This window comes from Osmia lignaria, chromosome 16, assembly GCF_051020975.1.
Source record: "Osmia lignaria lignaria isolate PbOS001 chromosome 16, iyOsmLign1, whole genome shotgun sequence".
In the NCBI taxonomy this organism is placed as follows: domain Eukaryota; kingdom Metazoa; phylum Arthropoda; class Insecta; order Hymenoptera; family Megachilidae; genus Osmia; species Osmia lignaria.
In genome coordinates this window covers 1,220,288-1,240,997 of record NC_135047.1, presented here as the reverse complement: position 1 = coordinate 1,240,997, position 20,710 = coordinate 1,220,288, and the positions used below count along the sequence as shown (strand labels likewise).

The window sequence follows — 20,710 nt, the reverse complement described above, 5'->3', positions numbered from 1 at the left end:
GCCGATATTGCAATGGTGTGAACGGCTGTTCGACACTTGACGATGACGGTTGCTACAGCGAAGACGGTAGTGTTAGTTGCGTCTGTATAGCAAAAATTCTATGTATTGTACAAAAGTTTTTAATTAATATCTCGGAAACTAATAGGAAGCCGAAGATACCACTTTATATTTGGGGTCCCCTCCTCCCTCCTCCCTCCCCCTCAAAATTTCATCTTGATCGGCGACCGGTCGTATTCGGAACTTCATCCTAATTCGGACCATATTTACTTGAAACAACTTATTATGTATCATTATCATTTCTATTAAATTAGAAAAAAGTTTTATCTCAAGTATCTGTTCAATCAGCTACAGTATCACAATAACTAGTTTTTATTAGATTATATAGATTATATAGATTATATTGATTATATTGACTATAGATTTTATTGGTAGTCTCATTAATAAAATGAAACTATCATTTTATGATGAAACGCAAATATTTATTTAAAAAAAAGTACAAAATAGAATTGGACTTTGCGGATATCGAGGATATCGATGATATCGAGGACATTGATCATAATTTGTATATATATCCACGAATATCGAGACGATATATTCGAGACGGGAGTGATTCGTTTGATTGTTTTGTCTGCCTTTTCTGATGACACCCCTGCGGAATCCACAGACTGAAGAAGAAATAAGGCAATACTGATACTGTTTAGTCGACTGATTGATGCACGAATTAACATTGAATTATTCGATCGACACAGGTACAATGAAATCCAGATCAGGACTCGACAGATAGTAGAAAGAACGTTCGGTGTTTGGAAGCGCCGTTTTCCATGTCTTTTCCATGACATTCTTGTAGAAGAAGATGAAATTGCAAACCAAAATGAAGATGGAGAAGAATTATTAGGAAACGTGGAAAATGTTAATGGCATTGATGGATTTGCTACACGTGAAGCACTCATTGCCCGTATGTTTCATTGAGTAATTGTGTCAAACGAAATATAATAAAGGGTTTTTGTTGCCGCAAGGCTTTTTCCCCTTATTGTGTCTATCGAACCAATAAATAATCATTATTCTTTCGGCTCAAATTGGTTTGATTTATTGATTAAAATACCCTCATCCTCAGTCATATCACAACCTATACCTCGAAATTTAATTTTGTGTTATTTTGTGTTCGTATTTCAGAATGAAACTTTAAATATAAGAGATTTTTATAACGTATGTGGTAACATTAATAATAAAATTGTTACTTTTCTTAATAAATTTGGCTTTTTTTATTAATAAATTTGGCTCTGTCTATCGTTCGCTCAATTATTTGAATTCAATTCAAAAACCGCGTCACTAAGTTACAAATAATGCTACATTTTCAAGAATCATTTTGATTGGTTGTTATAGTAGAGAATCGACGGAAATAGCCGAACGTCAAATAAAAGCATAAGGGGGTAGACACGACACGTGACCTCTCCGATTCGGGACGTCGGTATTACAGCAGTTTTTTGTTGAACCTGGTGGAGCCACTTGCGTGGTCTGTTACGAATTTGAAAGGTTCAATTCTCAGCTAGTGTGCGCGCAACACGATCTAGGAAGGCAACAGCGCCTCAAGTATTTTTACAAACACATTCAAACGCTCATCTCACCAGAGGCATCGCGACGGTCCACCTAAGGGTGCGTTTATGTTGGAGCGTCGATAAACAATAAAAGCGTCGATCATAGCTGCGAAAAAATATCTCTGGTTTGTTTATAGTAGAGCTCTGATAATGAGACAACTTCACATTGCTATGATCGACGCTCTTATCGTTTATCGACACTCCAACATAAACGTACCCTAAAGAACGAAAGCGAAACATTGGCGCGTGGTTAGAGTGAGATGTACGGTGATCATGCTATCCTTCTTTCAACCTAAATGATAGAATTGTCACAGCCGACTCTAGTACTAGCCATGCTGAACAACGTGGCAACACCGCCCACATGACAATCGGGAGTCCTATTTTCAAAAACAGAGTCCTGTGCTCGGAATTGTAATTAACGTCTCTTTTAATTAAAGGCTGTAGTAATATTCACTATTTTGTGTTAATTATGTATAAACAGTACATAAACGTTGCAACTATGGCAAGTAGAAGTGATGTGGTAGTATAAAATTGTTATAAATGTGATATATATTTTGTGTACTCTCGAAGTAGTTTGGTGTTGTGAAGCATGATATTTAAAATATTTACAGTGATTTCAAGAAAATTTAGGTATGAAGCAAAATGAAACCATCTTTGGATCAAATTGAAACATTTAAGAATTGATAAACGTGTATATAAGTTAATAAAAACCTTGAAACAAGCGAAATTATTGGAACGAAACCAAAGAGGTTATGTGAAGTCCAGAGAGTAGTCGGGAGTCTGACGACGTTGATTGGCTGAGAGTCTGGGAGTCCGGGAGGCAGATAGATAGGGTAGGTGTTGATATATTCAGACCGGACTCCCGCGGTGTTGCCATTTTTACTTCAGCACGGCTAGTACTAGAGTCGGCTGTGGAATTGTCCCGCTCCGGTAAATTTTGACTGACTGAACGCGTGGATTTTATATAGCGCACCGTAGTACGCCTCGCTGCTAAAAAATATACATACCTGCACGTATCCGCAAAGGGTATATTCCTAGCAAACGGACTGTTCACCGATTTTGACGTGTTATATATTGTTGAATTCGTCTTGTTGAGTACATTACTAATTTCTATGTCATTGTTTGCGAAAATTCGTTTTTTTGTGTAAAATTTGCTGTAAACTTTCAAGAAAAAAGTATGGTTAAGTATGTTTTTTATACATTTATGAACAGAAACAAATGACAGCATTCTTTTTAGACTGCTTTAAGTCTAAAAAGACAATAGGTTAGGTTGGGTTAGGGCACATCCAATCCCGGCCGGCGTCAGCCGGCCGGCAATATTTCAGAATCAGTAGTAATATCTTTCGATTCTGTAGAAAATGAAAACATATCAAACTTGGATGATTGAATCTATCCATATCATGTAAGTATGAATGTACCGACAGTCATTTGTTTCTGTTCATAAATGCATCAGAAACATACTTAACCTTCCTTTTTTTTCGAAACTTCACATCAAATTTAAAAAAAAAAGAAATTTCCACAAAAAAGACAAACACCTCAATAATATGCTCAGAAAGACGAATTTAACGATATATAACAGATAAAAATCGGTGAACCGTCCGTTTGCTAGGAATGTTCCCGGACTTATTAGACTATGAATTCATAAGAACTTAAGACTTTCTTAAGAATCGACTATGAATCTACAGCGATAAGCATTTACTTTCCTAAGCAAATGCTTAAGCTGATGCTTAAGGCGTTGCTTATTCGGCGACTGTGAATCTGACGGATACCTTAAGCTTATGCTTAAGACCAGCATAGAAATAAGTTGCGACTGTGAATACCGCCCTCTGACGCTCAGTCCTTCTCTATTCGTGACTATCCAGTCCTTTTTCTCTCTCTCGTTTCTTGTCTTGCGCAGTGGGAATAGAAATTTCCAACGTTGTACGTTACTCACGCCCGTATTCTATCGCCGTTGCGTATCCGTTTGAAGAGGCACACCTTGCATCGGTGAGTATCACAGCGTGCTACGTGCTACGACTCGGTCAATTTTTCTTCGTTTCTTGAAACGGTTCGGCAATAGGACTGGGCGACTACAGGCGAAGAGTTTCGGTTTGCTGCCTGCTGTTCATTTGATACGGAGCCATCCGAAAAAGGGTATAGTCGGGTAAGGTAGGCAAAATGGCCCTTGAATCAAATTAAATTCAGAATGCGTCATTCGATAGCATATTAAAAGAAAATAGTGTACACCAATTTTCAACCCTTTATCTTAACCAGGAGGGCAGTGAGGGGGGCAAAAGAAACGCCAAATCGTGCCCCATTTCTCCTATTTAATAACATCCGAAAATTCTGGAAAAATTCTCATACACTACAAACACCGTAGCGCATATTAGGGAATTTTTTCAGATTTTTTCATTGCAAATCCTAGTTGTAAAAAATGAAAAACCGAACAAACAATCTGAAGAAACGCGATTTGTTATTGAAAATGTAAGAATACTACTTTTATATTACTGTGGTAATAACATATTAGTATAACTATTACTCTTCAGATTTTTTCAGATTTTTTGTTGTGGTGCAACGTAGTTAAAACAATCAAAAACCAATTATTTCGCATGAAAAAGTAACTTCTACTTCGAATTTTTATTTAAGTTAATTCTATTTCGGTAACCTGTATACCAATTGTGTGAATGTGAATCCATTTAAAAGTACTTAATACATATTCTAAAAGAACAGGAAATAAAAATTACTATGTTGCACCACAACAAAAAATCTGAAAAAATTCAAGAGTAATAGTTATACTAATATGTTATTACCACTGTAATATAAAAGTAGTGTTCTTACATTTTCAATAACAAATCGCATTTCTTCAGATTGTTTGTTCGGTTTTTCATTTTTTACAACTAGGATTTGCAATGAAAAAATCTGAAAAAATTCCCTAATATGTGCTACCGTGTTTGTAGTGTATGAGAATTTTTCCAGAATTTTCGGATGTTATTAAATAGGAGAAATGGGGCACGATTTGGCGTTTCTTTTGCCCCCCTCACTGCCCTCCTGGTTAAGATAAAGGGTTGCAAATTGGTGTACACTATTTTCTTTTAATATGCTATCGAATGACGCATTCTGAATTTAATTTGATTCAAGGGCCATTTTGCCTACCGTACCCGACTATACCCTTTGTCGGTTCTTTGCCGTTGCATCGAAGGAAAGGTTCATGCGTTTGCACTTGACATAGTGTTTCGTGCTGTCACTTGGATTTCAATTTCAATAAATTAACATTTCAATTTATTTTAAATCTTACGGTATTATTGGACTCATTTCAAAATTGATGAAATTATTTATGAATTTAATCTAATTTAATTTAGACAAATTTTATCGTCTAAATATATTTAAACATATCAATTATTTTCTGTGCTACGCTGTACGTAAAAGACTAATGTTAATAATCACCTCTGTGATTATTAAAAAAGGACAATGTTAATTTTCCAGAGATTTTTCCGTTGCCGAGTATTGAAAATTTGCCTGTTGGTTGAGACACTTGAGGCACGGGATAATATGATCTGGGATCGGATATATCAGTGAGGTAATACTAATGCAACGACTGAACTTTGTTATTTTTCATTTTTCTCTTTTAAAACTTTTACCAAGATATTTGTGACGTTTTTCTAATTAAAATGCTAATGCAACGACTGAACTTTGTTATTTTTCATTTTTCTCTTATAAAACTTTTACCAAGATATTTGTGACGTTTTTCTAATTAAAATGCTAATGCAACGACTGAACTTTGTTATTTTTCATTTCTCTCTTATAAAACTTTTACCAAGATATTTGTGACGTTTTTCTAATTAAAATGCTACCAAATACGATATGATTTCTGTATTGGTTAAAATTCGTCGTAGACGGTCAATTTGGAATTTTTCTGATTGGGTGTCTTTTACAAACGCGAGGGTACCTCCTAGTCCGCGTGGAGATACCGAACTTGTATGATACGCAGATACAGTGTGATTCTCTCGCTACGCAAGACAAAGGCCGTGCCGCACAATCGAACCCTGCTGTTTTTGCGGGTAAAGAGACCCAGGGGCCATATCGCCGGACCCAAAACTACTCTGTGTCTGTTTATGGCTGAGACGAAGACAAGAAACGAAACAACAGGGGTTCCATTGTACGGCATGGCTTTTGTCTTGCGTAGCGAGAGAATCACCCTGTAGTACCAGTCCAATGAAAGCAACAAGGGTAATAAATGATGACCTCTTCGAGTAATAAATGGATTAAGTGAACTCAAACTCCTGGTATAATAACATAGATTTCCAAAATTCCTCCTTTAACTTGCAGATCTAATAAAAGTTCTACAGTACTAAGCGATGGAATCCTACAATAAAGAAACAGCACACAGCAAACTGAAACTCCTCGCTTGTAGTGACCCAATCCTATTGCCGAACCGTTTCTTTCAAGAAACCAAGAAAAATGGTCCGAGCCGTAGCACGCTGTGATGCGTTGCGATGCAATGCGTGCCTCTTCAAAAGGATACGCAACGGTGATACGATACGAGCGTTTGACACAAGTGGATACCCGGCTTTGGCTGGATGTATGCAATGTTTGGGTCCCAATTTCTCTTGCACTTATCCAGCTTTTACTGTATTATTTTTCCACATAATAATTATTGCAACTATTAACAATACATGAGAGATGGGCCGCGGAAGCTCGTCCGAATCTGCCCGACTGTACCCAACCGAACCCGAAATAGTCGGGCTACCTGACTGCACGCATGTATCGGATGCCCGCCCGATTGCTGCCGAGCCCGCCCGAGCCCATAATATCGGATACCATGCAAGTTAGTTACCTCCACGTGGACTAGAAGGTACCCTCACGTTTGCAAGAGACACCCAATTAGAAAAATTCCAAATTGACCGCCTACGACGAATTTTAACCAATACAGGAAGTTTCTACACGGAAACCCCCACCACGATTATGAAGTAACATATTTCTCATGAATACGAAATAATATTAGTATCGTTTCGACTACAGGAAGAGATTTATCATGAATTTTACTAAGGCGGAAACTCTGACGTTGATTAAAGTTTATCGTTCGAAAAGTGTATTGTGGGATCCCAAAAACCCTCAATATTATAATAAGATAAAGAAAGAAGATGCGTGGGAGGAAATAAGTGAGAAACTTAAAAAACCGAAAGTACAATGCAAAAGAAAAATGGAATACCTCCTCGCAGCTTTGAGGAGGGAGAAAATAAAATTGAAAAGAAGTGTTGACACCGGAAAGGGTAAGTACTTTTTTTTTCATACATTCATGAATTGAGAATTGGAAATATTTAGTACTTTAACTTTCTATCGTTCTTTTGTTTGTAGGAACAGATGAAATGTATCAAAGTCAATGGTTTGCCTTCGAGAGTTTACAATTCCTATGGGATAGGAATAAATCAAGGAGGACATCAAGTACAGTACGCAAACCTTCAATCATTTTTTAATTTTTTCCACGATTCATAAAAGCATACTAAGCATACTTCATTAGCAACAAATTAGAAATAATATTTGTTTTCAGATGGAAGATGAAATACAAAATACAACTCTAGAAGCGGCACAAGATGAGGTGATAGAAGAGACAGAGATGGGAGAAGATACCGAGGTGGTAAAGGTAGAACAGGGCCCGAGTACGAATACCCCATGCCTCCCAACGAAACCAGTTACCGCGCAATGGCGGCATACCAACCAAGATGAACGCCTGGAAAAGGCATTCCAGATTCTCATGGCCGCGTGTGATCCATCAGCTGATGAGTGTCAGCATTTTGGAAATTTTGTTGCAGCGAAATTAAGGGAACTGAACGTTTCCGAAAGGGTGCATATTCAAGTACAGATGGTGCAGTTATTTGCGCAAATTAATAAGTTAAAATGTTCATGTAATAAAACCAATATATAATGTATAAGGTATACAGGGTGTTCCGTAACTTCTGTAACTCCCGGAAATGCGGGGTTGCTGGGGTGATTCTGAACAACATTTTCCTTTACCAAAATGTCGTTTGAAGTTTCGTTTTTGAGTTATTAACGAAAAACACTGACCAATCAGAGCGCGCCTTTAGCTCGGGCCGAACCACGAGAGCGTTGGCTTTCAGCCGCGCTCGGTCGTGGTCGTGAACAAACGCATTGGTACAGCGCGGGTATCAAGGGAAGCGTGCGATAAATGTTACATCGTCTTAAATTAAGAACAATGTGGAATTATTCGTTATTCATAAATAATAAATGCGTTTGTGCCAATGTGTTTGTTCACGACCACGACCGAACGCAGCTGAAAGCCAGCGCTCTCGTGGTCCGGCCCGCGCTCTAATTGGCCAGTGTTTTTCATTTTGGTAAAGGAAAATGTTGTTCAGGATTACCCCAGCAACCCCCCGTTTCCGGGAGTTACGGGACCCCCTGTATATATGTAATATTAAACAACGTTCAATTTCATTCCTTTTCTTTCCCTCTGTGACCTAACACCTTATTTACGGATCCAGGCGTTGATTATTTACACCCAATACGGGAATTGAAAACATAGAAATGTGTTCTACATTCTTGTCGCAATCGTTTAGTGAAGGGGACCGGGGAGCGCTAGGTGGCGGCGAGAGGAACCGTGCTCTCGCAAGCGCTCGCCCGGCATGCGGCTCGAATATATACAAGTTTCGAACCGCGGTATGATAGGTGTCTGGGGCAGGGGTCGTCTGTTGTCAGCCCCACTGACGAGTCTAACAGACGATCCCGAGACGAAACACCGTTTGTTTTCTCGACTGCTACATTCTTGTATAATATTTTTGGTAGAACTTTAGAATTTGGGTATCGGATTTGCAATAAGGGTAATAAATTATGACCTCTTCGAGTAATAGATTAATTAAGCCAACGGCAAACCCCTAGTATAATAACATATTTTTTCTGTATTTTATTTCCCTAAGTCATGAACCGATTTCCAACTTTCCTCTTTAAACTTGCAGATGTAATAAAAGTTATATAGTACTAAGCGATGGACTCCTACAATTATTAAGAAACCGCAGGCAGCAAACCAAAACTCGTCACTTGTAGTGGCTCAGTCCTATTGCCGAACCGTTTCTTTCAAGAAACGAAGAAAAATTGACCGAGCCGTAGCACGCTGTGATACGCAGTGCCTCTTCAAAAGGATACGCAATAGTAATGCGATACGGGCGTTTGATACAAGTGGATACTCGGCTTTAAGCATTTCGCACTGCACCAAAGCGGACTGTTGCAAGTCTCTCATTGGTGGAGGTGTGATAAAAATGGGACTGGTAAGACAGTTGTGACTGTCATATCGAATATGTGCTCTGTATGTAAGTAAAACGCAGATCTAATTTAATTTAATTTATATTTTTCCCGGTTCAGAAAAATAGGATGCATTTTTGCATCCGGGTGGCGTTCTTTATGGACTTTACCGTCCCTTTTTGCCCAACGAACTCTGTCGGCCACGCGCTTAGGGGATTGGCGCTACAGCCAACACTCTCCCGCGCAATTTTGAAACTTCTTTATGCTTACGCTAATCGCTCTTTTACTTAAGTATGTACATTCTTTCTTTCGCTTTGCCCGTTACATTTACTCTCTTACGCTTTTGCATTACTTTTAGTTCTCGCTCGCTTCTTTACATTCCCCTTTTAGTCGCCTCTTACGACAGGAAGGGGTTACCGTGGCCGTATTCTACTCCCCCCGAGTCACAGGGGGCTGATGCAGATCTAATCTCCCCTGGGGTTATCTGGGACCCTCAAAATTATGACCCCTTCAGAGCAAAGGCATGTCCAGTCTTTTTGTATCTGTAGTCACCGGTTTTCGTTTCATCAGTTAAGGTTAGATCAGGTCAGGTTAATTTTTGCAATGTAAAGTTACTGATGCATTATAACTGCTTCATTATTTTGAATAAACATATATTCAGGTATTTTTGAACATTTTACAGTATTTTAATTACTGTTCAAAGGTATTAAAAACAATATCTCAATTTATAGGTTTTTGATTATGATCTTTATCAACCTACTTTAATTATTTTTTATATGCTTATGTGTATGTATTAAAAAATTTGTTATGAAGACATGTCAGATGCTTTTGAGGAAATTCAAGCTCTTAAAATAAAAAGGAACAGTTTAAGGGAAAAATTGCAAAAGAGAAAACGTGAGAGACATGAATTATTCACTCTTACTTCTGCAACACCAATATCATCCACCTTAACTAATGAATCATCCCTTGGTAGTGGTAAGTAAACTGTTCTGGTAAATGCTATTTGATATATTATAATAATAATAATAATAACAACAACAGCAATAATAATAATAGTAATTGATTTATATTAGATGTAGCTGGACACTCACAACGATCAGATCACAGTGAATATGAAAGGGATGTTTTATGCATTTTACATGAGTCATTACCTAATTTACCTATCACATCTGCAGAATTAATAGATCAACTTCGTAAGAATCTTAATGCAGATGTATGTTCTACAGACATCCATAAAATTTTAGAAAAGCTTGCAGCACAAGATATTGTTAAGTTAGTAAGTTTCTGCAATATGATGTGATTTTACTTTGTTAGCAAGAACTAATAAAATACTTTTATAGAATCAAAGAAGTGACAGAGAATGGTGTTTTTGGATATACAGTATTATCGGTGATAGAATCACAATCATCATATCAATCTCAATCAGATGATACAGAGAATCCAGAGAGCGCAGAAACATCTGCATCTGAGTTAAATGACTACATGCCTGCAGAAAAACAACCCAAATTGGATAAGAAAAATACTGAAGATATAATGTCTCTGATATCGATGCCTACAATCAGAGAGAAAGAAAATAAAAAGGTTGGAGAACAAATTTTGGATTTATTATCAAAGCAAACGTCTAAAGAAAAGTCATTGGCCGAACGATTTCGATCTCAAGGAGGAGCTCAAGTTATGGAATTCTGTCCTCATGGCACAAGAGTAGATTGTGTCAAGTTGAATGGTGGGCCAGGATTTGCCGAAAAATGCAAGAAACTCCATTTCAAAAAAATTATTCAAAGTCACACGGACGAATCTTTGGGTGACTGTAGTTTTCTTAATACTTGCTTCCATATGGATACATGCAAGTACATATCATAAATGGAATATAATCATTTAGGATAACATGTATTCGGAGTTTCTTTATTTAAATGTTTTATTGCACAGGTATGTTCATTATGAAGTAGATGGACCAACAACTCAACCAAAAGAATCGAATGAAACGGACAATGTAAATAGTACTACAGTGACTAAAGGCTTAACACTAGATAGTAAGAACGGTAATAGTACTACTTGCCCAACTCCTGGTGGATCTTTAGGTAGTGAATTGACTCTGTACCCACCGCAATGGATACAGTGTGATTTACGATATCTTGACATGACTGTATTAGGTAAATTTGCTGTTATAATGGCTGACCCTCCATGGGATATCCACATGGAGTTACCCTATGGTACCATGTCGGATGACGAAATGAGACAGTTGGGTATACCTGCACTTCAGGATGAAGGTCTTTTGTTTTTGTGGGTAACAGGGAGAGCAATGGAACTTGGTAGAGAATGTTTGCAATTATGGGGATACGAGAGAGTGGATGAAATCATATGGGTAAAAACGAATCAGTTGCAGAGAATAATAAGAACAGGTAGAACAGGTCATTGGTTAAATCATGGTAAAGAACATTGTTTAGTTGGTATGAAAGGTAATCCAAGAATTAATCGAGGTTTGGATAGCGACGTTATTGTGGCCGAAGTTCGTGCAACTAGTCATAAACCTGATGAAATTTATGGAATTATCGAACGTATGAGCCCAGGAACGAGAAAGATTGAATTATTTGGTCGACCGCATAATGTTCAACCTAATTGGATAACATTGGGAAATCAAGTAGACGGGGTTCATCTGATTGATCCTCAGCTCATTAAAGCCTTCAAAAAACGATATCCAGATGGAAACTCAATGAAACCCAGTAAACCTTAATAATCATTTTAAACTAATGTAAGATAAATAAATAATTATTTTATTATATAAGTTATGAAAATAAAACTATTTGATAAAAATTTGAGACAAATTTTGAGTTTTTATCAATATATTTTGAAGTATTCCTTTAAAAAAATAATTTCTCAGTTGCATTTAAATGTGTATATATATTGCATTTAACATAGGAATAAAATAATAGCATATTAATTATAATTAGAAATACATAAATTGTTCATTTTCTTTAATTTACAATTATTATCAAAAATATTTGTACATTTGTAAAACATATTTAATTCATGCTTTAAGCAGCATGTATATAAATATGTTTTCGTATATTGTTATTTTCATGTTAGTGCTTCTTTTTACTATCTAATTATATATATTGTTTATATATGTTTTACATTAAGTACATATATTAATATAAACTTACGTTCCTTTCAATCGTACGAAAAATGGAATGTAATTTTTTATAACAGATTGAAAAATATTTTATAAATAGGAATCAAACACACAACAAAATGACTTTAGTACAAAAATCTAAAACAGATTTTCAGTATTATGTACCATTTATAAAAATTTACAGCTGAACACAGTATAAGAATATAAGAAATATTCTTATATTCGTATGGAATGTAAAATCGTTAATATTAAATGTAACCAATGCTGTTACGTTTCTGTTTTAAAAAACTTTTCTTTAGTGTCAAAGAAAAGTGACTGTCATTCATCTTACTTATAGATAATCTAGTAGTGTGATTTATTTTTGATGGTGACAAAATTTGCTGATTTTCTTTTTCACTAGTATCAATTACATTTTCTAATGAATGAATACGGTTGTGATTAACTTTATTAAAAGAATCAATCCAGTGTCTTTTTCCATGTACATCTTCCGTCATTAAAATGTGATCACCAATTTTAAATCCAAAATTTATAATAGATTTTTCATCTGTACTTATACAAATCTGTTCTTTAGATATTATAGGAAAAAACAAATTGTACTTTTTACTCACAGATCTTGTACCACGAGTTATAGCAAAGCCAGTATCAAAAAGGAAGCATTGATATTTCTAAAAAATTATAAAGAATTTATACATTTACCTATTTAATAACATTTAATACAAATTCTTACCATTCCTCTTGCATCTTTGAGCTGCCCTTGAGTGATTAACTGAGTTGCATTTTCAATGCACTTGGTAGGATCATAGTCCGATTTTACATTAATTTTCGACTGAGCTAATTTACATTCTGCATTGCCCATAGTTTTATCTATATCTTTAAGTAAATTGGATAACATATTATATGCTTCTTTTAAACATGCTTGATCTACATGTGTTGCAGCAGTGTGCCTAATTATTTCCTTAATCAATAAAGGATATTTAACAATTCTTGACCTTGGTACATCTATATAAGTCCATAAATCAACTGAATGGGGAGATTCTAAACGTTTTTTAAGGAAAGACTGAAAACGTTTGTTTGTCAACCGTTTTTCATCCAGTAATTGTTTTGCCCATATTTGTGTTCTGCATCTTTCCAAGTATGGTTTTATTAATGTTGGAATCTATAAAAATGATAAATCTATATAGGTTCAATAATTGCTTAAAGTATTTAATATTAATATTCCATAGTAACTAACCCAATTTAATAATGTGGATCCAACAGCATCTGTATATCCATACTGATCTCTCAGATCAATCAATTCATCCCTTAATCTGCTATGTATTTCAATAAGATGTGTTATATCATTAAAAAGTGTTACTAACTCATCAGAAGTAAAAATACCAGTAGATACCAGTGGTTCATAATAATACTCTTTAAGAATGCACAAATCATTAATGAATACATTTTCTCCACAATATAATTCATAAATTGCTTCTTGTTTTTTAACATCTTTTCGACTTAAAGAATAATTAGATTTATCTTTGGTACTTGTTTTGGCTATATCAAGTACCCAACTCCTAAGAGTAAAGTTATTAGTACATTCAATGTCTTCTTTATGCCTATAAATTACAATACAAATTTTAAATAATAAATACTTTGAAGTTTATAAAAAAAAAATAAAAATGATTGAAAATATTTTTTTCATACTTTCTTTTTAATGTTCCTGTGTCTGTTTCATTATCTACAAATGACAAATCTGTTGTGTTTGGTTGAATTGTAAAAGATCTGTGAAGAGTACTTCCTTGTTTGGTACTTATAGTAGAAGAAGAAGAAGAAAAAATGCTGCTGGCCACTTCTGTAATTCTCCTTCGCTTTTTCTTTTTTCCCATTTCTGATTCAATAGATATGTCCATTGAACTAACACTGATAGCATCACTTTTCGGACGTTTTCTTGATCGCTAATTTCAAGTATAACAAGAACAAGATTAATAAATAGACCTTATAATGTTTTAATAAAATGTACATATATAAAAATAATAGACGAATATAAAAAGGAAAATAATAGATTACATACTACGAGTTGTTTAATACATGAAATTGAAAACAGTTGACAAATATTTGATACTCTTATTGTTAGTCAAACGAAATTGTCGGACGAAATAATACAAAGGTTAATAACGAATTATTTTTATTACTGATAGTACGTAAAAACTCACCAGCCAAAATTTCTTCCGAGGTTCTTGGAAAGCATCTTTAATTGTATTATTGCTATCATCGTACATTTCTTTCAAATTTTTAAAAATCCATGCAGAATTTAAAATGGATGCAATTACTCATATTCTGTACGGAGTAACGGTTCAGCTACGCAGGTTTTGGGAGAGACGATTTATTAGGATACAAACCTGGCAGACATAAATTCTAGAATATTTTTTAATTATCCTAGCATGATGGTTTCTTTAATTTTTACCGTGTGCTTTATTGCTATAATATTATACGTGAGGTAGGAAAACTTCTGTAATTAATTAAACCTAGATTAGGGGCGTCGTTTAGTTGTCAGTTATCCCTACTTTTATTTCATAAAGCATCCATAAAATAAATATTAATCTTACATCTTATATTAACTCTATTGCAAAGTATCTTTTTCTCTTAACATTTATTAATTAGAAAAATAGAAATTTTATAGATTTGTAGTGTTTTCTTTGTTCATTTGTATAAGTTAAAAAAAGAAAGGATGATAGTATGATAGTTTCACTTCCAAATGTATAACTGGTGTAACTGTTTTGAATTTGTGCCGCCATATTTAAGTTGACGTATTATCTGACATTTTATGAATAATTTTAATTAACTTTCATATACTTTTATGTGAATTTGCAAATAAACAAAGCATATTTTGTTATGTAATAAAAGTGTGTACTTATTGTAAGGTTTATACTTTCATTTATACACGTGTTAAATGAAGAGGTTAGGGCAGGTAACAATGTATAAAAAAACAAATATTTCGGATATTTATAGATTTATAATTACAAGTAATCTGTTCCATTGCTATTTTTAGGAAGCACGAAGAGCCACAGAAACAATGCCGTTCTAAGAAAATTGGAACTAGAGAAACCATGGGTGAAAAAGATAAGCAAAATAACCATCGTATTACCCCAAACACGCAGCGGAATGCGTCTGGGTGTAATTGGGAAATATTTAAGAATATAGTATTTAATTCATCATCATTAGAGTCGAATACATCTGGCAAAGAGAATGTTAAAAAGAAATCACTTTCTCATCAGAAAGTAAGAAAGAAGAATCATTCGTCTGTGTCGAATGTGGACCATGTAACACAAAATAATGAAGAAGAAGTTTACGATGAAAATAAAAAGAAGTTGACAAAGCAGATATCCATGGATTGCGAGATGGTAGGCATAGGCGATGGCACAGAGAGTATGTTAGCTAGAGTGTCCATCGTAAACCGTCATGGCTTTTGTGTTTACGATAAATACGTAAAACCAAGAGAACCTGTGCAAGATTATAGAACTAAAGTTAGTGGTATTCGTCCTCACAATCTTCAAAATGGAGAAGAGTTTGAGGTTGTTCAAAAAGAGGTAGCAGAAATGTTAAGAGGTCGTATTTTGATTGGACATGCATTGAAGCATGATCTTGACGTACTGTATCTCTCTCATCCAAGAAAACATTTAAGAGACACTTCCAGGTTTAAAACTTTCCGCCAGTTGTCTAGAGGAAATACACCCAGTTTAAAGAAGCTTGCACATGAATTATTAGGTAGGGAAATACAAGTAGGAGAGCACAGCTCTGTTGAAGATGCAAGAGCTGCAATGCAGTTGTATGTACTGTATAGAAATAAGTGGGAGTCTGAATTCTATTCTAAACGATAATTTAAATTAAAAATGAGATGTTTACCTTCATTATTGAGAAGTTCTACAAATAATGTACATACATCTTGTGAAAAAATTTCATGAATTCAAATATTTTATAGGTTTGTTTCCTTTAAACATAAAATTGTAGAAATTCTACATAAATATATTTTATATCAGCAATTATTGTGTTGAACAATTTAATTCAATTACTCATGATTATCAAGGACCAGTTTTCAGAGACTTCATGATCCTGACAACAGTTATAAACTTCACATCATTAACTATAACTACACTGTAAATAAAACATTGTTATCAGAGTGTAAAAACTTGTGTTAAAAAATTACAAAATATATTACTTTTTCGAATATATTTGATGTGATTGTTTATTTGTTAAAAAGATTAATGTAACTAATTTGTATGGTGTAGAATGACCCTTGTGAAGAAGGAGACGGATGATATCCCAATTACCCTCTCCCGGATGTGCCTGAAAGTTTATCCTGCAAAGCAAACGCTTCCTGAATTTCTATTACGTTAATAGATTCGGGTAAACTCGGCATTTAATAAGGAAACTTATGAAATTTCATTACAAGCAATATTATTATTTGTCTATTAAAATTAGCAGATGCAATCATAATGTTAGAAGGGCCGTTGAACGTTGCTATCGCTACTTTCAACCGCATTATCTGTCAAATATTTAGAATTAAAATACGATAGCGTAATGGTAGATAGAATTGTTTAAACTGTAGGCACTAATAAGTACTTATCGCGTACAGTATAAACAATCCTTATCTATAATATGCAAGTGCAGACCTTTTTTTATAAGTAAACACGACTAAACAAAGACTATAATAACATTAGAGTGTTTTTATTAGGTGTACAAATTAATTCGGTGCCTTTTCTCTATTTTAATTAAAGATTTATTTTTAAAGAGCTATAGTCATTCCAATTATTGAAATAATCTTTATTATTATTATGTCGCCTTGTCACTTTTCAAATGTTCAGAACCGCGAGAAAATATTCAAATTAAAAATATTAATTAAGAAGGCGTAATACTAAAGGCACCGAATTAATTTGTACACCTAATACAATCAAAATATGCTATATCTCTAAACCGAAAAGTGGTAAAAAGAAAGATAAAAATCTTAAAATTTTGTCAAAGTATGATTTTTGGTATCTATTAAGGATAAAAGTTAAATCTAGGTACGATTACATGTACATAGAAGATTATAATCCATGTTACTGTTTATCGTACCTTCATTATCTAAGTACTTCTTTTTATCAAACTGCCCGTACTTGTTTTTCTATGATTTCATTGAAATAAATGAGTAATTCTCGATGTTACGAGAACAGTCAATGTACTGGGAGTAATTAAAAATTCATTAACAGTTTCAGGGCTAATGCAGTAATCTGTAGTGTTTCAAGAAAGGCAATAAAGTCGTTGATCGTCATTATTTCCCATAGCGGAGACTTTATACGAGCTTCTCATATATAGTAAAACGCGTGGAATACAGGACGACCTTGTTATCAGTAACAGCCTCCATTCGAACGATACACTTCGACTTTCCGTATACTGATTATTTTATGATGGTTCATTCCGTATTTCTTCATCGACTGCAGCACATCAACATCGCCAACAGTTCCCCTATCGCGGTCTAACTACATTTCTCCCAATTTCAGTGAGTGACATACGTGTTAAACGATAGGTAATTATTTGAATATTTATCAAAGAATAGCAGTTTGTAAATCCTCATTGTTCGTTTTATTCACGTTTTTATAGTATGCTGTTTTATTATATTATCCGCTACGATATCTTTCGGCATTCAATTATTTGAGAGGATAAAATCGTGCACCTTTGGTATTTGATGCAAGAAACTCACGTAATAGTAAGGAAAGTCTACTATCCAAGAAAAGAAGAAAAAAAAAGAGGGAACGTTCGTGTTTGTAACTTTCAATCGTTCCACCTTTCTCACTTGCAACTCGACCGTGTGTACCAATGCATTGCATTCACGATTGAAATTGTGTTTTCAACGTTGATAGACCTTTTTTTTCGAAGAAATAATTAACGAACTACTCGTGTTTAATTTATCTTCGAACGCTGTTGAGTCAAAAGAGAAGATACGCGGAAGAACAAAGGGTGGCAGAAGTAATCGCACGAGCTGTAATAATTAGAAGAAAAGATTTTTGAAAGAAAAGCTGAGCCGTACAAGATCTCGTTAAGTCTCTAAGTTTATCAATATCTATAGCAAACATGAAAATTGCCGTGATCGGTGCTGGATCCGCTGGTCTCGCAGCCATACGACATTGCACTTCCGGTGTATACAACGCTGAAGTAGTTTGTTACGAGAAAACGGACCAAGTAGGAGGTACATGGGTTTATAGGGAAGAAGTTGGTTTGGATCGATATGGTTTACCAATACACACCAGTATGTATAAAAATTTAAGGTAAAGTCAATTATAAAACAATGAGGAATTATTAAATTTTTTATCTCTTCATTGTAAATCAATCGCTAAAACTGTTTGTATAAAAATTTGACAGAACAAGAGTTGATAATCTTAACACTAGAACTACCGACGATTGATGTACACTAATGTTCAAGTTGAAAATAATACAGAAAATTAAATAAATAAATAAATAATTTATTATATATATATCCATTCTTTATCTCGACAATAGCCAACATACATTCCAGTAAAAATACCTCGATAGAATTTATAAATTAAAATAAGAAACTTGAAACAAGTCATTTTGACCCCTTTGGTAGTTCCAGTGTTAAGTGCCAGACTCCAGTCTAACTAACGACACGTTATAAGTAAGAGATACTAACCGAACTTATCATTTGCCATCAATATTCATAAAGACATCTGATAAATTATTATTCAGACTCAGTAAACTCAAGGATATTTTGAGTTTTTTTTTTATTTGTTTAATGAAACCATATAATTTTGCTCACAGAACAAATCTTCCCAAGGAAGTAATGGGATATCCAGATTATCCTGTTCCGAGTGTACCCGAAAGTTACCTAACTCGTGAGCAAATGCTCAACTTCCTAATCTCGTATTGCGATCATTTTAAACTTCGCCAGTACATTCGGGTATCTTATCAATTTCTAGTTCGAATCGTATCGTTTATCGTTAAAAATAAAAATTGTTTATAAGAATATTCATCTCGCAGTTTCTGCACAACGTTGAACTAATAGAACCGTCTAACGGAGACCGGAAGTGGACGATCAAAGTGAAAGATTTACAAAGAAACATGGTCTTAAATGAATCGTTCGATGCTGTTATGGTTTGCAATGGGCATTACTTCGAGCCTAGTTATCCAAATTTGAAAGGTCGAAGTATTTTTCAAGGGAAACAGATGCATAGCCACGATTACAGGGTTCCGGATATTTTTCTTGATAAGAAAGTACTTGTTATCGGTGCTGGTCCTTCTGGTAGGGCACTATTACATTTTTCTTTTACACCAAATGATTATTTGTATTTATTCAAATGAAAACGATAGGTATGGACTTGGCTTTGGATATATCGGGAAAAGCGACACGTGTGATCTTGAGTCACCACTCGAGGGACCCTATAGGCACTGTGTTTCCAGCTAACGTTATACAGGTGATAAAGAACAAAGGAATAAAAAGGAATGTCTTGAAATACTTTATAACTCGGTTGTTTCAATTTTTCAGAAACCAGATGTAAAGGAACTAACTGAACGCAACGCTGTGTTCAACGACGGTACCAGTGAACCAGTGGATATAGTTTTCTATTGTACAGGTAGTTCCCTCGAAACTTTATGTGTAATATACCTAGTACAAGTAAGAGCTATTTGTGTCTTTAAAAGTAGTCATTAGAGAATTTCTTTTCTCCTAATTGTTCCACTTAATTTACTGCAGGGTACAAATACAGTTTCCCCTTTCTAAGCGAAAAGTGTGGGGTTCGAGTTGATTCCAACATGGTGACACCGTTGTGGAAACATCTCGTATCGATCGAAAATACCAGTCTTGCTTTAGTCGGTCTTCCCTACTACGTTTGCGCCTTCAGTATGTTCGATCTGCAGGTACAATTCAATGGAACGTGATCGTTAAAATGTTTCATTCGAACACCGGCGAGAGGCTATCGTCAGTGATTCGAATCATTAATGGAGATGTTATCGATTGATGGTAGGTACGATTCGTCCTGCAATATTGGACCGGCAGAAAAGATTTCCCTCCCAAAGAGGATTTGCTGCGTGAAGAGGCGAAGGAGTTGGAAAATCTTTTAAAAGAAGGTCTACAGAAACGGCACTTTCACCTGATGGGATTCAAGCAGGATCGTTATTACGACGATCTCGCGAATACTGCAGGAATCACACCATTGCCGCCTGTACTCGCGAAGCTGCACAACGAAAGCAGTACGCACTTCTTGGATGACCTGGTGCATTATCGGGAAACTCGATACAAGATTATCGATGACTATAACTTTATTCAGCTTTGAAAATACGTCATAAATATATTGAACGCCATTATATAAATATATTGTATAAAGATATTTTGTACTCTGAATAGATCCAATTATAATAATTATATAACGTAGACTAAAAGGTGTTTTCCGTTTGTTATCCTATTATAATGACGATAGAAGGTTAAACTTTGTCTCAGGGGCCCAAAAATTATGGTCTTTTTTTTATCTTCTTGAAGAATTTAACAAGTAGAATCCAAGTTTTAAGGCGCTGAATCCACCGATTCAGAAGTCATGCGTGTGTAAAACTGAGCGTTTTCAAAGTATTTGACAGGTTATTTCGATGTCATATTGACTCTTCCTCGCATCTAATCCTTTGCCGGCCGCCAGTTGGACTCTATTGGACTCTATTCGTTGGGTTGGGTGTGAGTACCTACAGTTCCTATCAAATCCGAGGAGATATTGTTTATAAAATAAAAACTAATCTT

At 34.9% G+C, this 20,710-nt stretch overlaps 5 protein-coding genes across 26 annotated transcripts; 4 read left to right on the top strand and 1 right to left on the bottom strand.

Annotated features, from left to right (window-relative positions):
- Positions 1-1,733: 1,733 nt before the first annotated feature.
- On the top strand, positions 1,734-8,534 carry LOC117600731 (uncharacterized). Of its 9 annotated transcripts, none has more exons than XM_034316529.2 (6): positions 2,550-3,581; positions 5,058-5,151; positions 5,901-6,399; positions 6,594-6,844; positions 6,930-7,021; positions 7,123-8,534. In XM_034316529.2, exons 4-6 carry the CDS (start codon positions 6,607-6,609, stop codon positions 7,495-7,497), a joined length of 705 nt encoding a protein of 234 aa, XP_034172420.1. In that variant the 5' UTR covers positions 2,550-3,581; positions 5,058-5,151; positions 5,901-6,399; positions 6,594-6,606; the 3' UTR covers positions 7,498-8,534. The 9 variants fall into 9 exon arrangements, with proteins under 9 accessions (XP_076548903.1, XP_076548904.1, XP_034172414.1 ...); XM_034316527.2 differs by having other exon boundaries at positions 5,901-6,426; XM_034316526.2 differs by having other exon boundaries at positions 2,551-3,581; positions 6,505-6,844.
- Positions 8,535-8,710: 176 nt separating this feature from the next.
- On the top strand, positions 8,711-11,719 carry Mettl3 (methyltransferase like 3). Of its 6 annotated transcripts, none has more exons than XM_034316522.2 (6): positions 8,711-8,893; positions 9,639-9,800; positions 9,899-10,097; positions 10,166-10,672; positions 10,752-10,903; positions 10,976-11,719. In XM_034316522.2, exons 1-6 carry the CDS (start codon positions 8,881-8,883, stop codon positions 11,554-11,556), a joined length of 1,614 nt encoding a protein of 537 aa, XP_034172413.1. In that variant the 5' UTR covers positions 8,711-8,880; the 3' UTR covers positions 11,557-11,719. The 6 variants fall into 6 exon arrangements, with proteins under 6 accessions (XP_034172413.1, XP_034172411.1, XP_034172412.1 ...); XM_034316520.2 differs by adding an exon at positions 8,946-9,486 and having other exon boundaries at positions 8,711-8,851; positions 9,557-9,800; positions 10,752-11,717; XM_034316521.2 differs by adding an exon at positions 9,184-9,486 and having other exon boundaries at positions 8,711-9,116; positions 9,557-9,800; positions 10,752-11,717.
- Positions 11,720-11,929: 210 nt separating this feature from the next.
- On the bottom strand, positions 11,930-14,288 carry LOC117600806 (rho guanine nucleotide exchange factor 3). Of its 2 annotated transcripts, none has more exons than XM_034316712.2 (5): positions 14,006-14,107; positions 13,639-13,889; positions 13,187-13,550; positions 12,683-13,111; positions 11,930-12,620 (listed from the first exon to the last, which is right to left on the bottom strand). In XM_034316712.2, the coding sequence occupies exons 2-5, from the start codon at positions 13,842-13,844 to the stop codon at positions 12,204-12,206; spliced, it is 1,416 nt and encodes a 471-aa protein (XP_034172603.1). In that variant the 5' UTR covers positions 13,845-13,889; positions 14,006-14,107; the 3' UTR covers positions 11,930-12,203. The 2 variants fall into 2 exon arrangements, with proteins under 2 accessions (XP_034172603.1, XP_034172602.1); XM_034316711.2 differs by lacking the exon at positions 14,006-14,107 and adding an exon at positions 14,148-14,288 and having other exon boundaries at positions 11,932-12,620.
- LOC117600807 (RNA exonuclease 4) lies at positions 13,966-16,163 on the top strand. 5 transcript variants are annotated; one of them, XM_034316718.2, is made up of 2 exons: positions 13,966-14,101; positions 14,984-16,163. In XM_034316718.2, exon 2 carries the CDS (start codon positions 15,042-15,044, stop codon positions 15,810-15,812), a length of 771 nt encoding a protein of 256 aa, XP_034172609.1. In that variant the 5' UTR covers positions 13,966-14,101; positions 14,984-15,041; the 3' UTR covers positions 15,813-16,163. The 5 variants fall into 5 exon arrangements, with proteins under 5 accessions (XP_034172609.1, XP_034172605.1, XP_034172606.1 ...); XM_034316714.2 differs by lacking the exon at positions 13,966-14,101 and adding an exon at positions 14,291-14,431; XM_034316715.2 differs by lacking the exon at positions 13,966-14,101 and adding an exon at positions 14,578-14,910.
- Positions 16,164-17,318: 1,155 nt separating this feature from the next.
- Positions 17,319-20,363, top strand: LOC117600859 (senecionine N-oxygenase). 4 transcript variants are annotated; one of them, XM_034316827.2, is made up of 8 exons: positions 17,319-17,470; positions 17,572-18,236; positions 18,748-18,886; positions 18,967-19,228; positions 19,297-19,400; positions 19,472-19,559; positions 19,679-19,842; positions 19,950-20,363. In XM_034316827.2, the coding sequence occupies exons 2-8, from the start codon at positions 18,043-18,045 to the stop codon at positions 20,256-20,258; spliced, it is 1,260 nt and encodes a 419-aa protein (XP_034172718.1). In that variant the 5' UTR covers positions 17,319-17,470; positions 17,572-18,042; the 3' UTR covers positions 20,259-20,363. The 4 variants fall into 4 exon arrangements, with proteins under 4 accessions (XP_034172718.1, XP_034172720.1, XP_034172717.1 ...); XM_034316829.2 differs by having other exon boundaries at positions 17,332-17,470; positions 18,038-18,236; XM_034316826.2 differs by having other exon boundaries at positions 17,352-17,497.
- Positions 20,364-20,710: the final 347 nt, after the last annotated feature.

Excerpts from the sequence above, each read along its gene's own strand:
- LOC117600731 (XM_076692788.1), top strand. The coding sequence starts at position 6,607 with ATGAATTTTACTAAGGCGGAAACTCTGACGTTGATTAAAGTTTATCGT. Across the intron at positions 6,845-6,929 it reads AAGTGTTGACACCGGAAAGG|GAACAGATGAAATGTATCAA; the intron begins GTAAGTACTTTT and ends TTTTGTTTGTAG. Across the intron at positions 7,022-7,122 it reads CAAGGAGGACATCAAGTACA|ATGGAAGATGAAATACAAAA; the intron begins GTACGCAAACCT and ends ATTTGTTTTCAG.
- Mettl3 (XM_034316516.2), top strand. Across the intron at positions 10,098-10,165 it reads GCAGCACAAGATATTGTTAA|AATCAAAGAAGTGACAGAGA; the intron begins GTTAGTAAGTTT and ends ATACTTTTATAG. Across the intron at positions 10,673-10,751 it reads TTCCATATGGATACATGCAA|GTATGTTCATTATGAAGTAG; the intron begins GTACATATCATA and ends TTTATTGCACAG.
- LOC117600806 (XM_034316711.2), bottom strand. The coding sequence starts at position 14,213 with ATGTACGATGATAGCAATAATACAATTAAAGATGCTTTCCAAGAACCT. Across the intron at positions 13,890-14,147 it reads CTCGGAAGAAATTTTGGCTG|CGATCAAGAAAACGTCCGAA; the intron begins GTGAGTTTTTAC and ends ACTTGAAATTAG. Across the intron at positions 13,551-13,638 it reads ACAGGAACATTAAAAAGAAA|GCATAAAGAAGACATTGAAT; the intron begins GTATGAAAAAAA and ends TGTAATTTATAG.
- LOC117600807 (XM_034316714.2), top strand. The coding sequence starts at position 14,376 with ATGATGGTTTCTTTAATTTTTACCGTGTGCTTTATTGCTATAATATTA. Across the intron at positions 14,432-14,983 it reads GCTATAATATTATACGTGAG|GAAGCACGAAGAGCCACAGA; the intron begins GTAGGAAAACTT and ends TGCTATTTTTAG.
- LOC117600859 (XM_034316827.2), top strand. The coding sequence starts at position 18,043 with ATGAAAATTGCCGTGATCGGTGCTGGATCCGCTGGTCTCGCAGCCATA. Across the intron at positions 18,237-18,747 it reads AGTATGTATAAAAATTTAAG|AACAAATCTTCCCAAGGAAG; the intron begins GTAAAGTCAATT and ends TTTTGCTCACAG. Across the intron at positions 18,887-18,966 it reads AACTTCGCCAGTACATTCGG|TTTCTGCACAACGTTGAACT; the intron begins GTATCTTATCAA and ends TTCATCTCGCAG.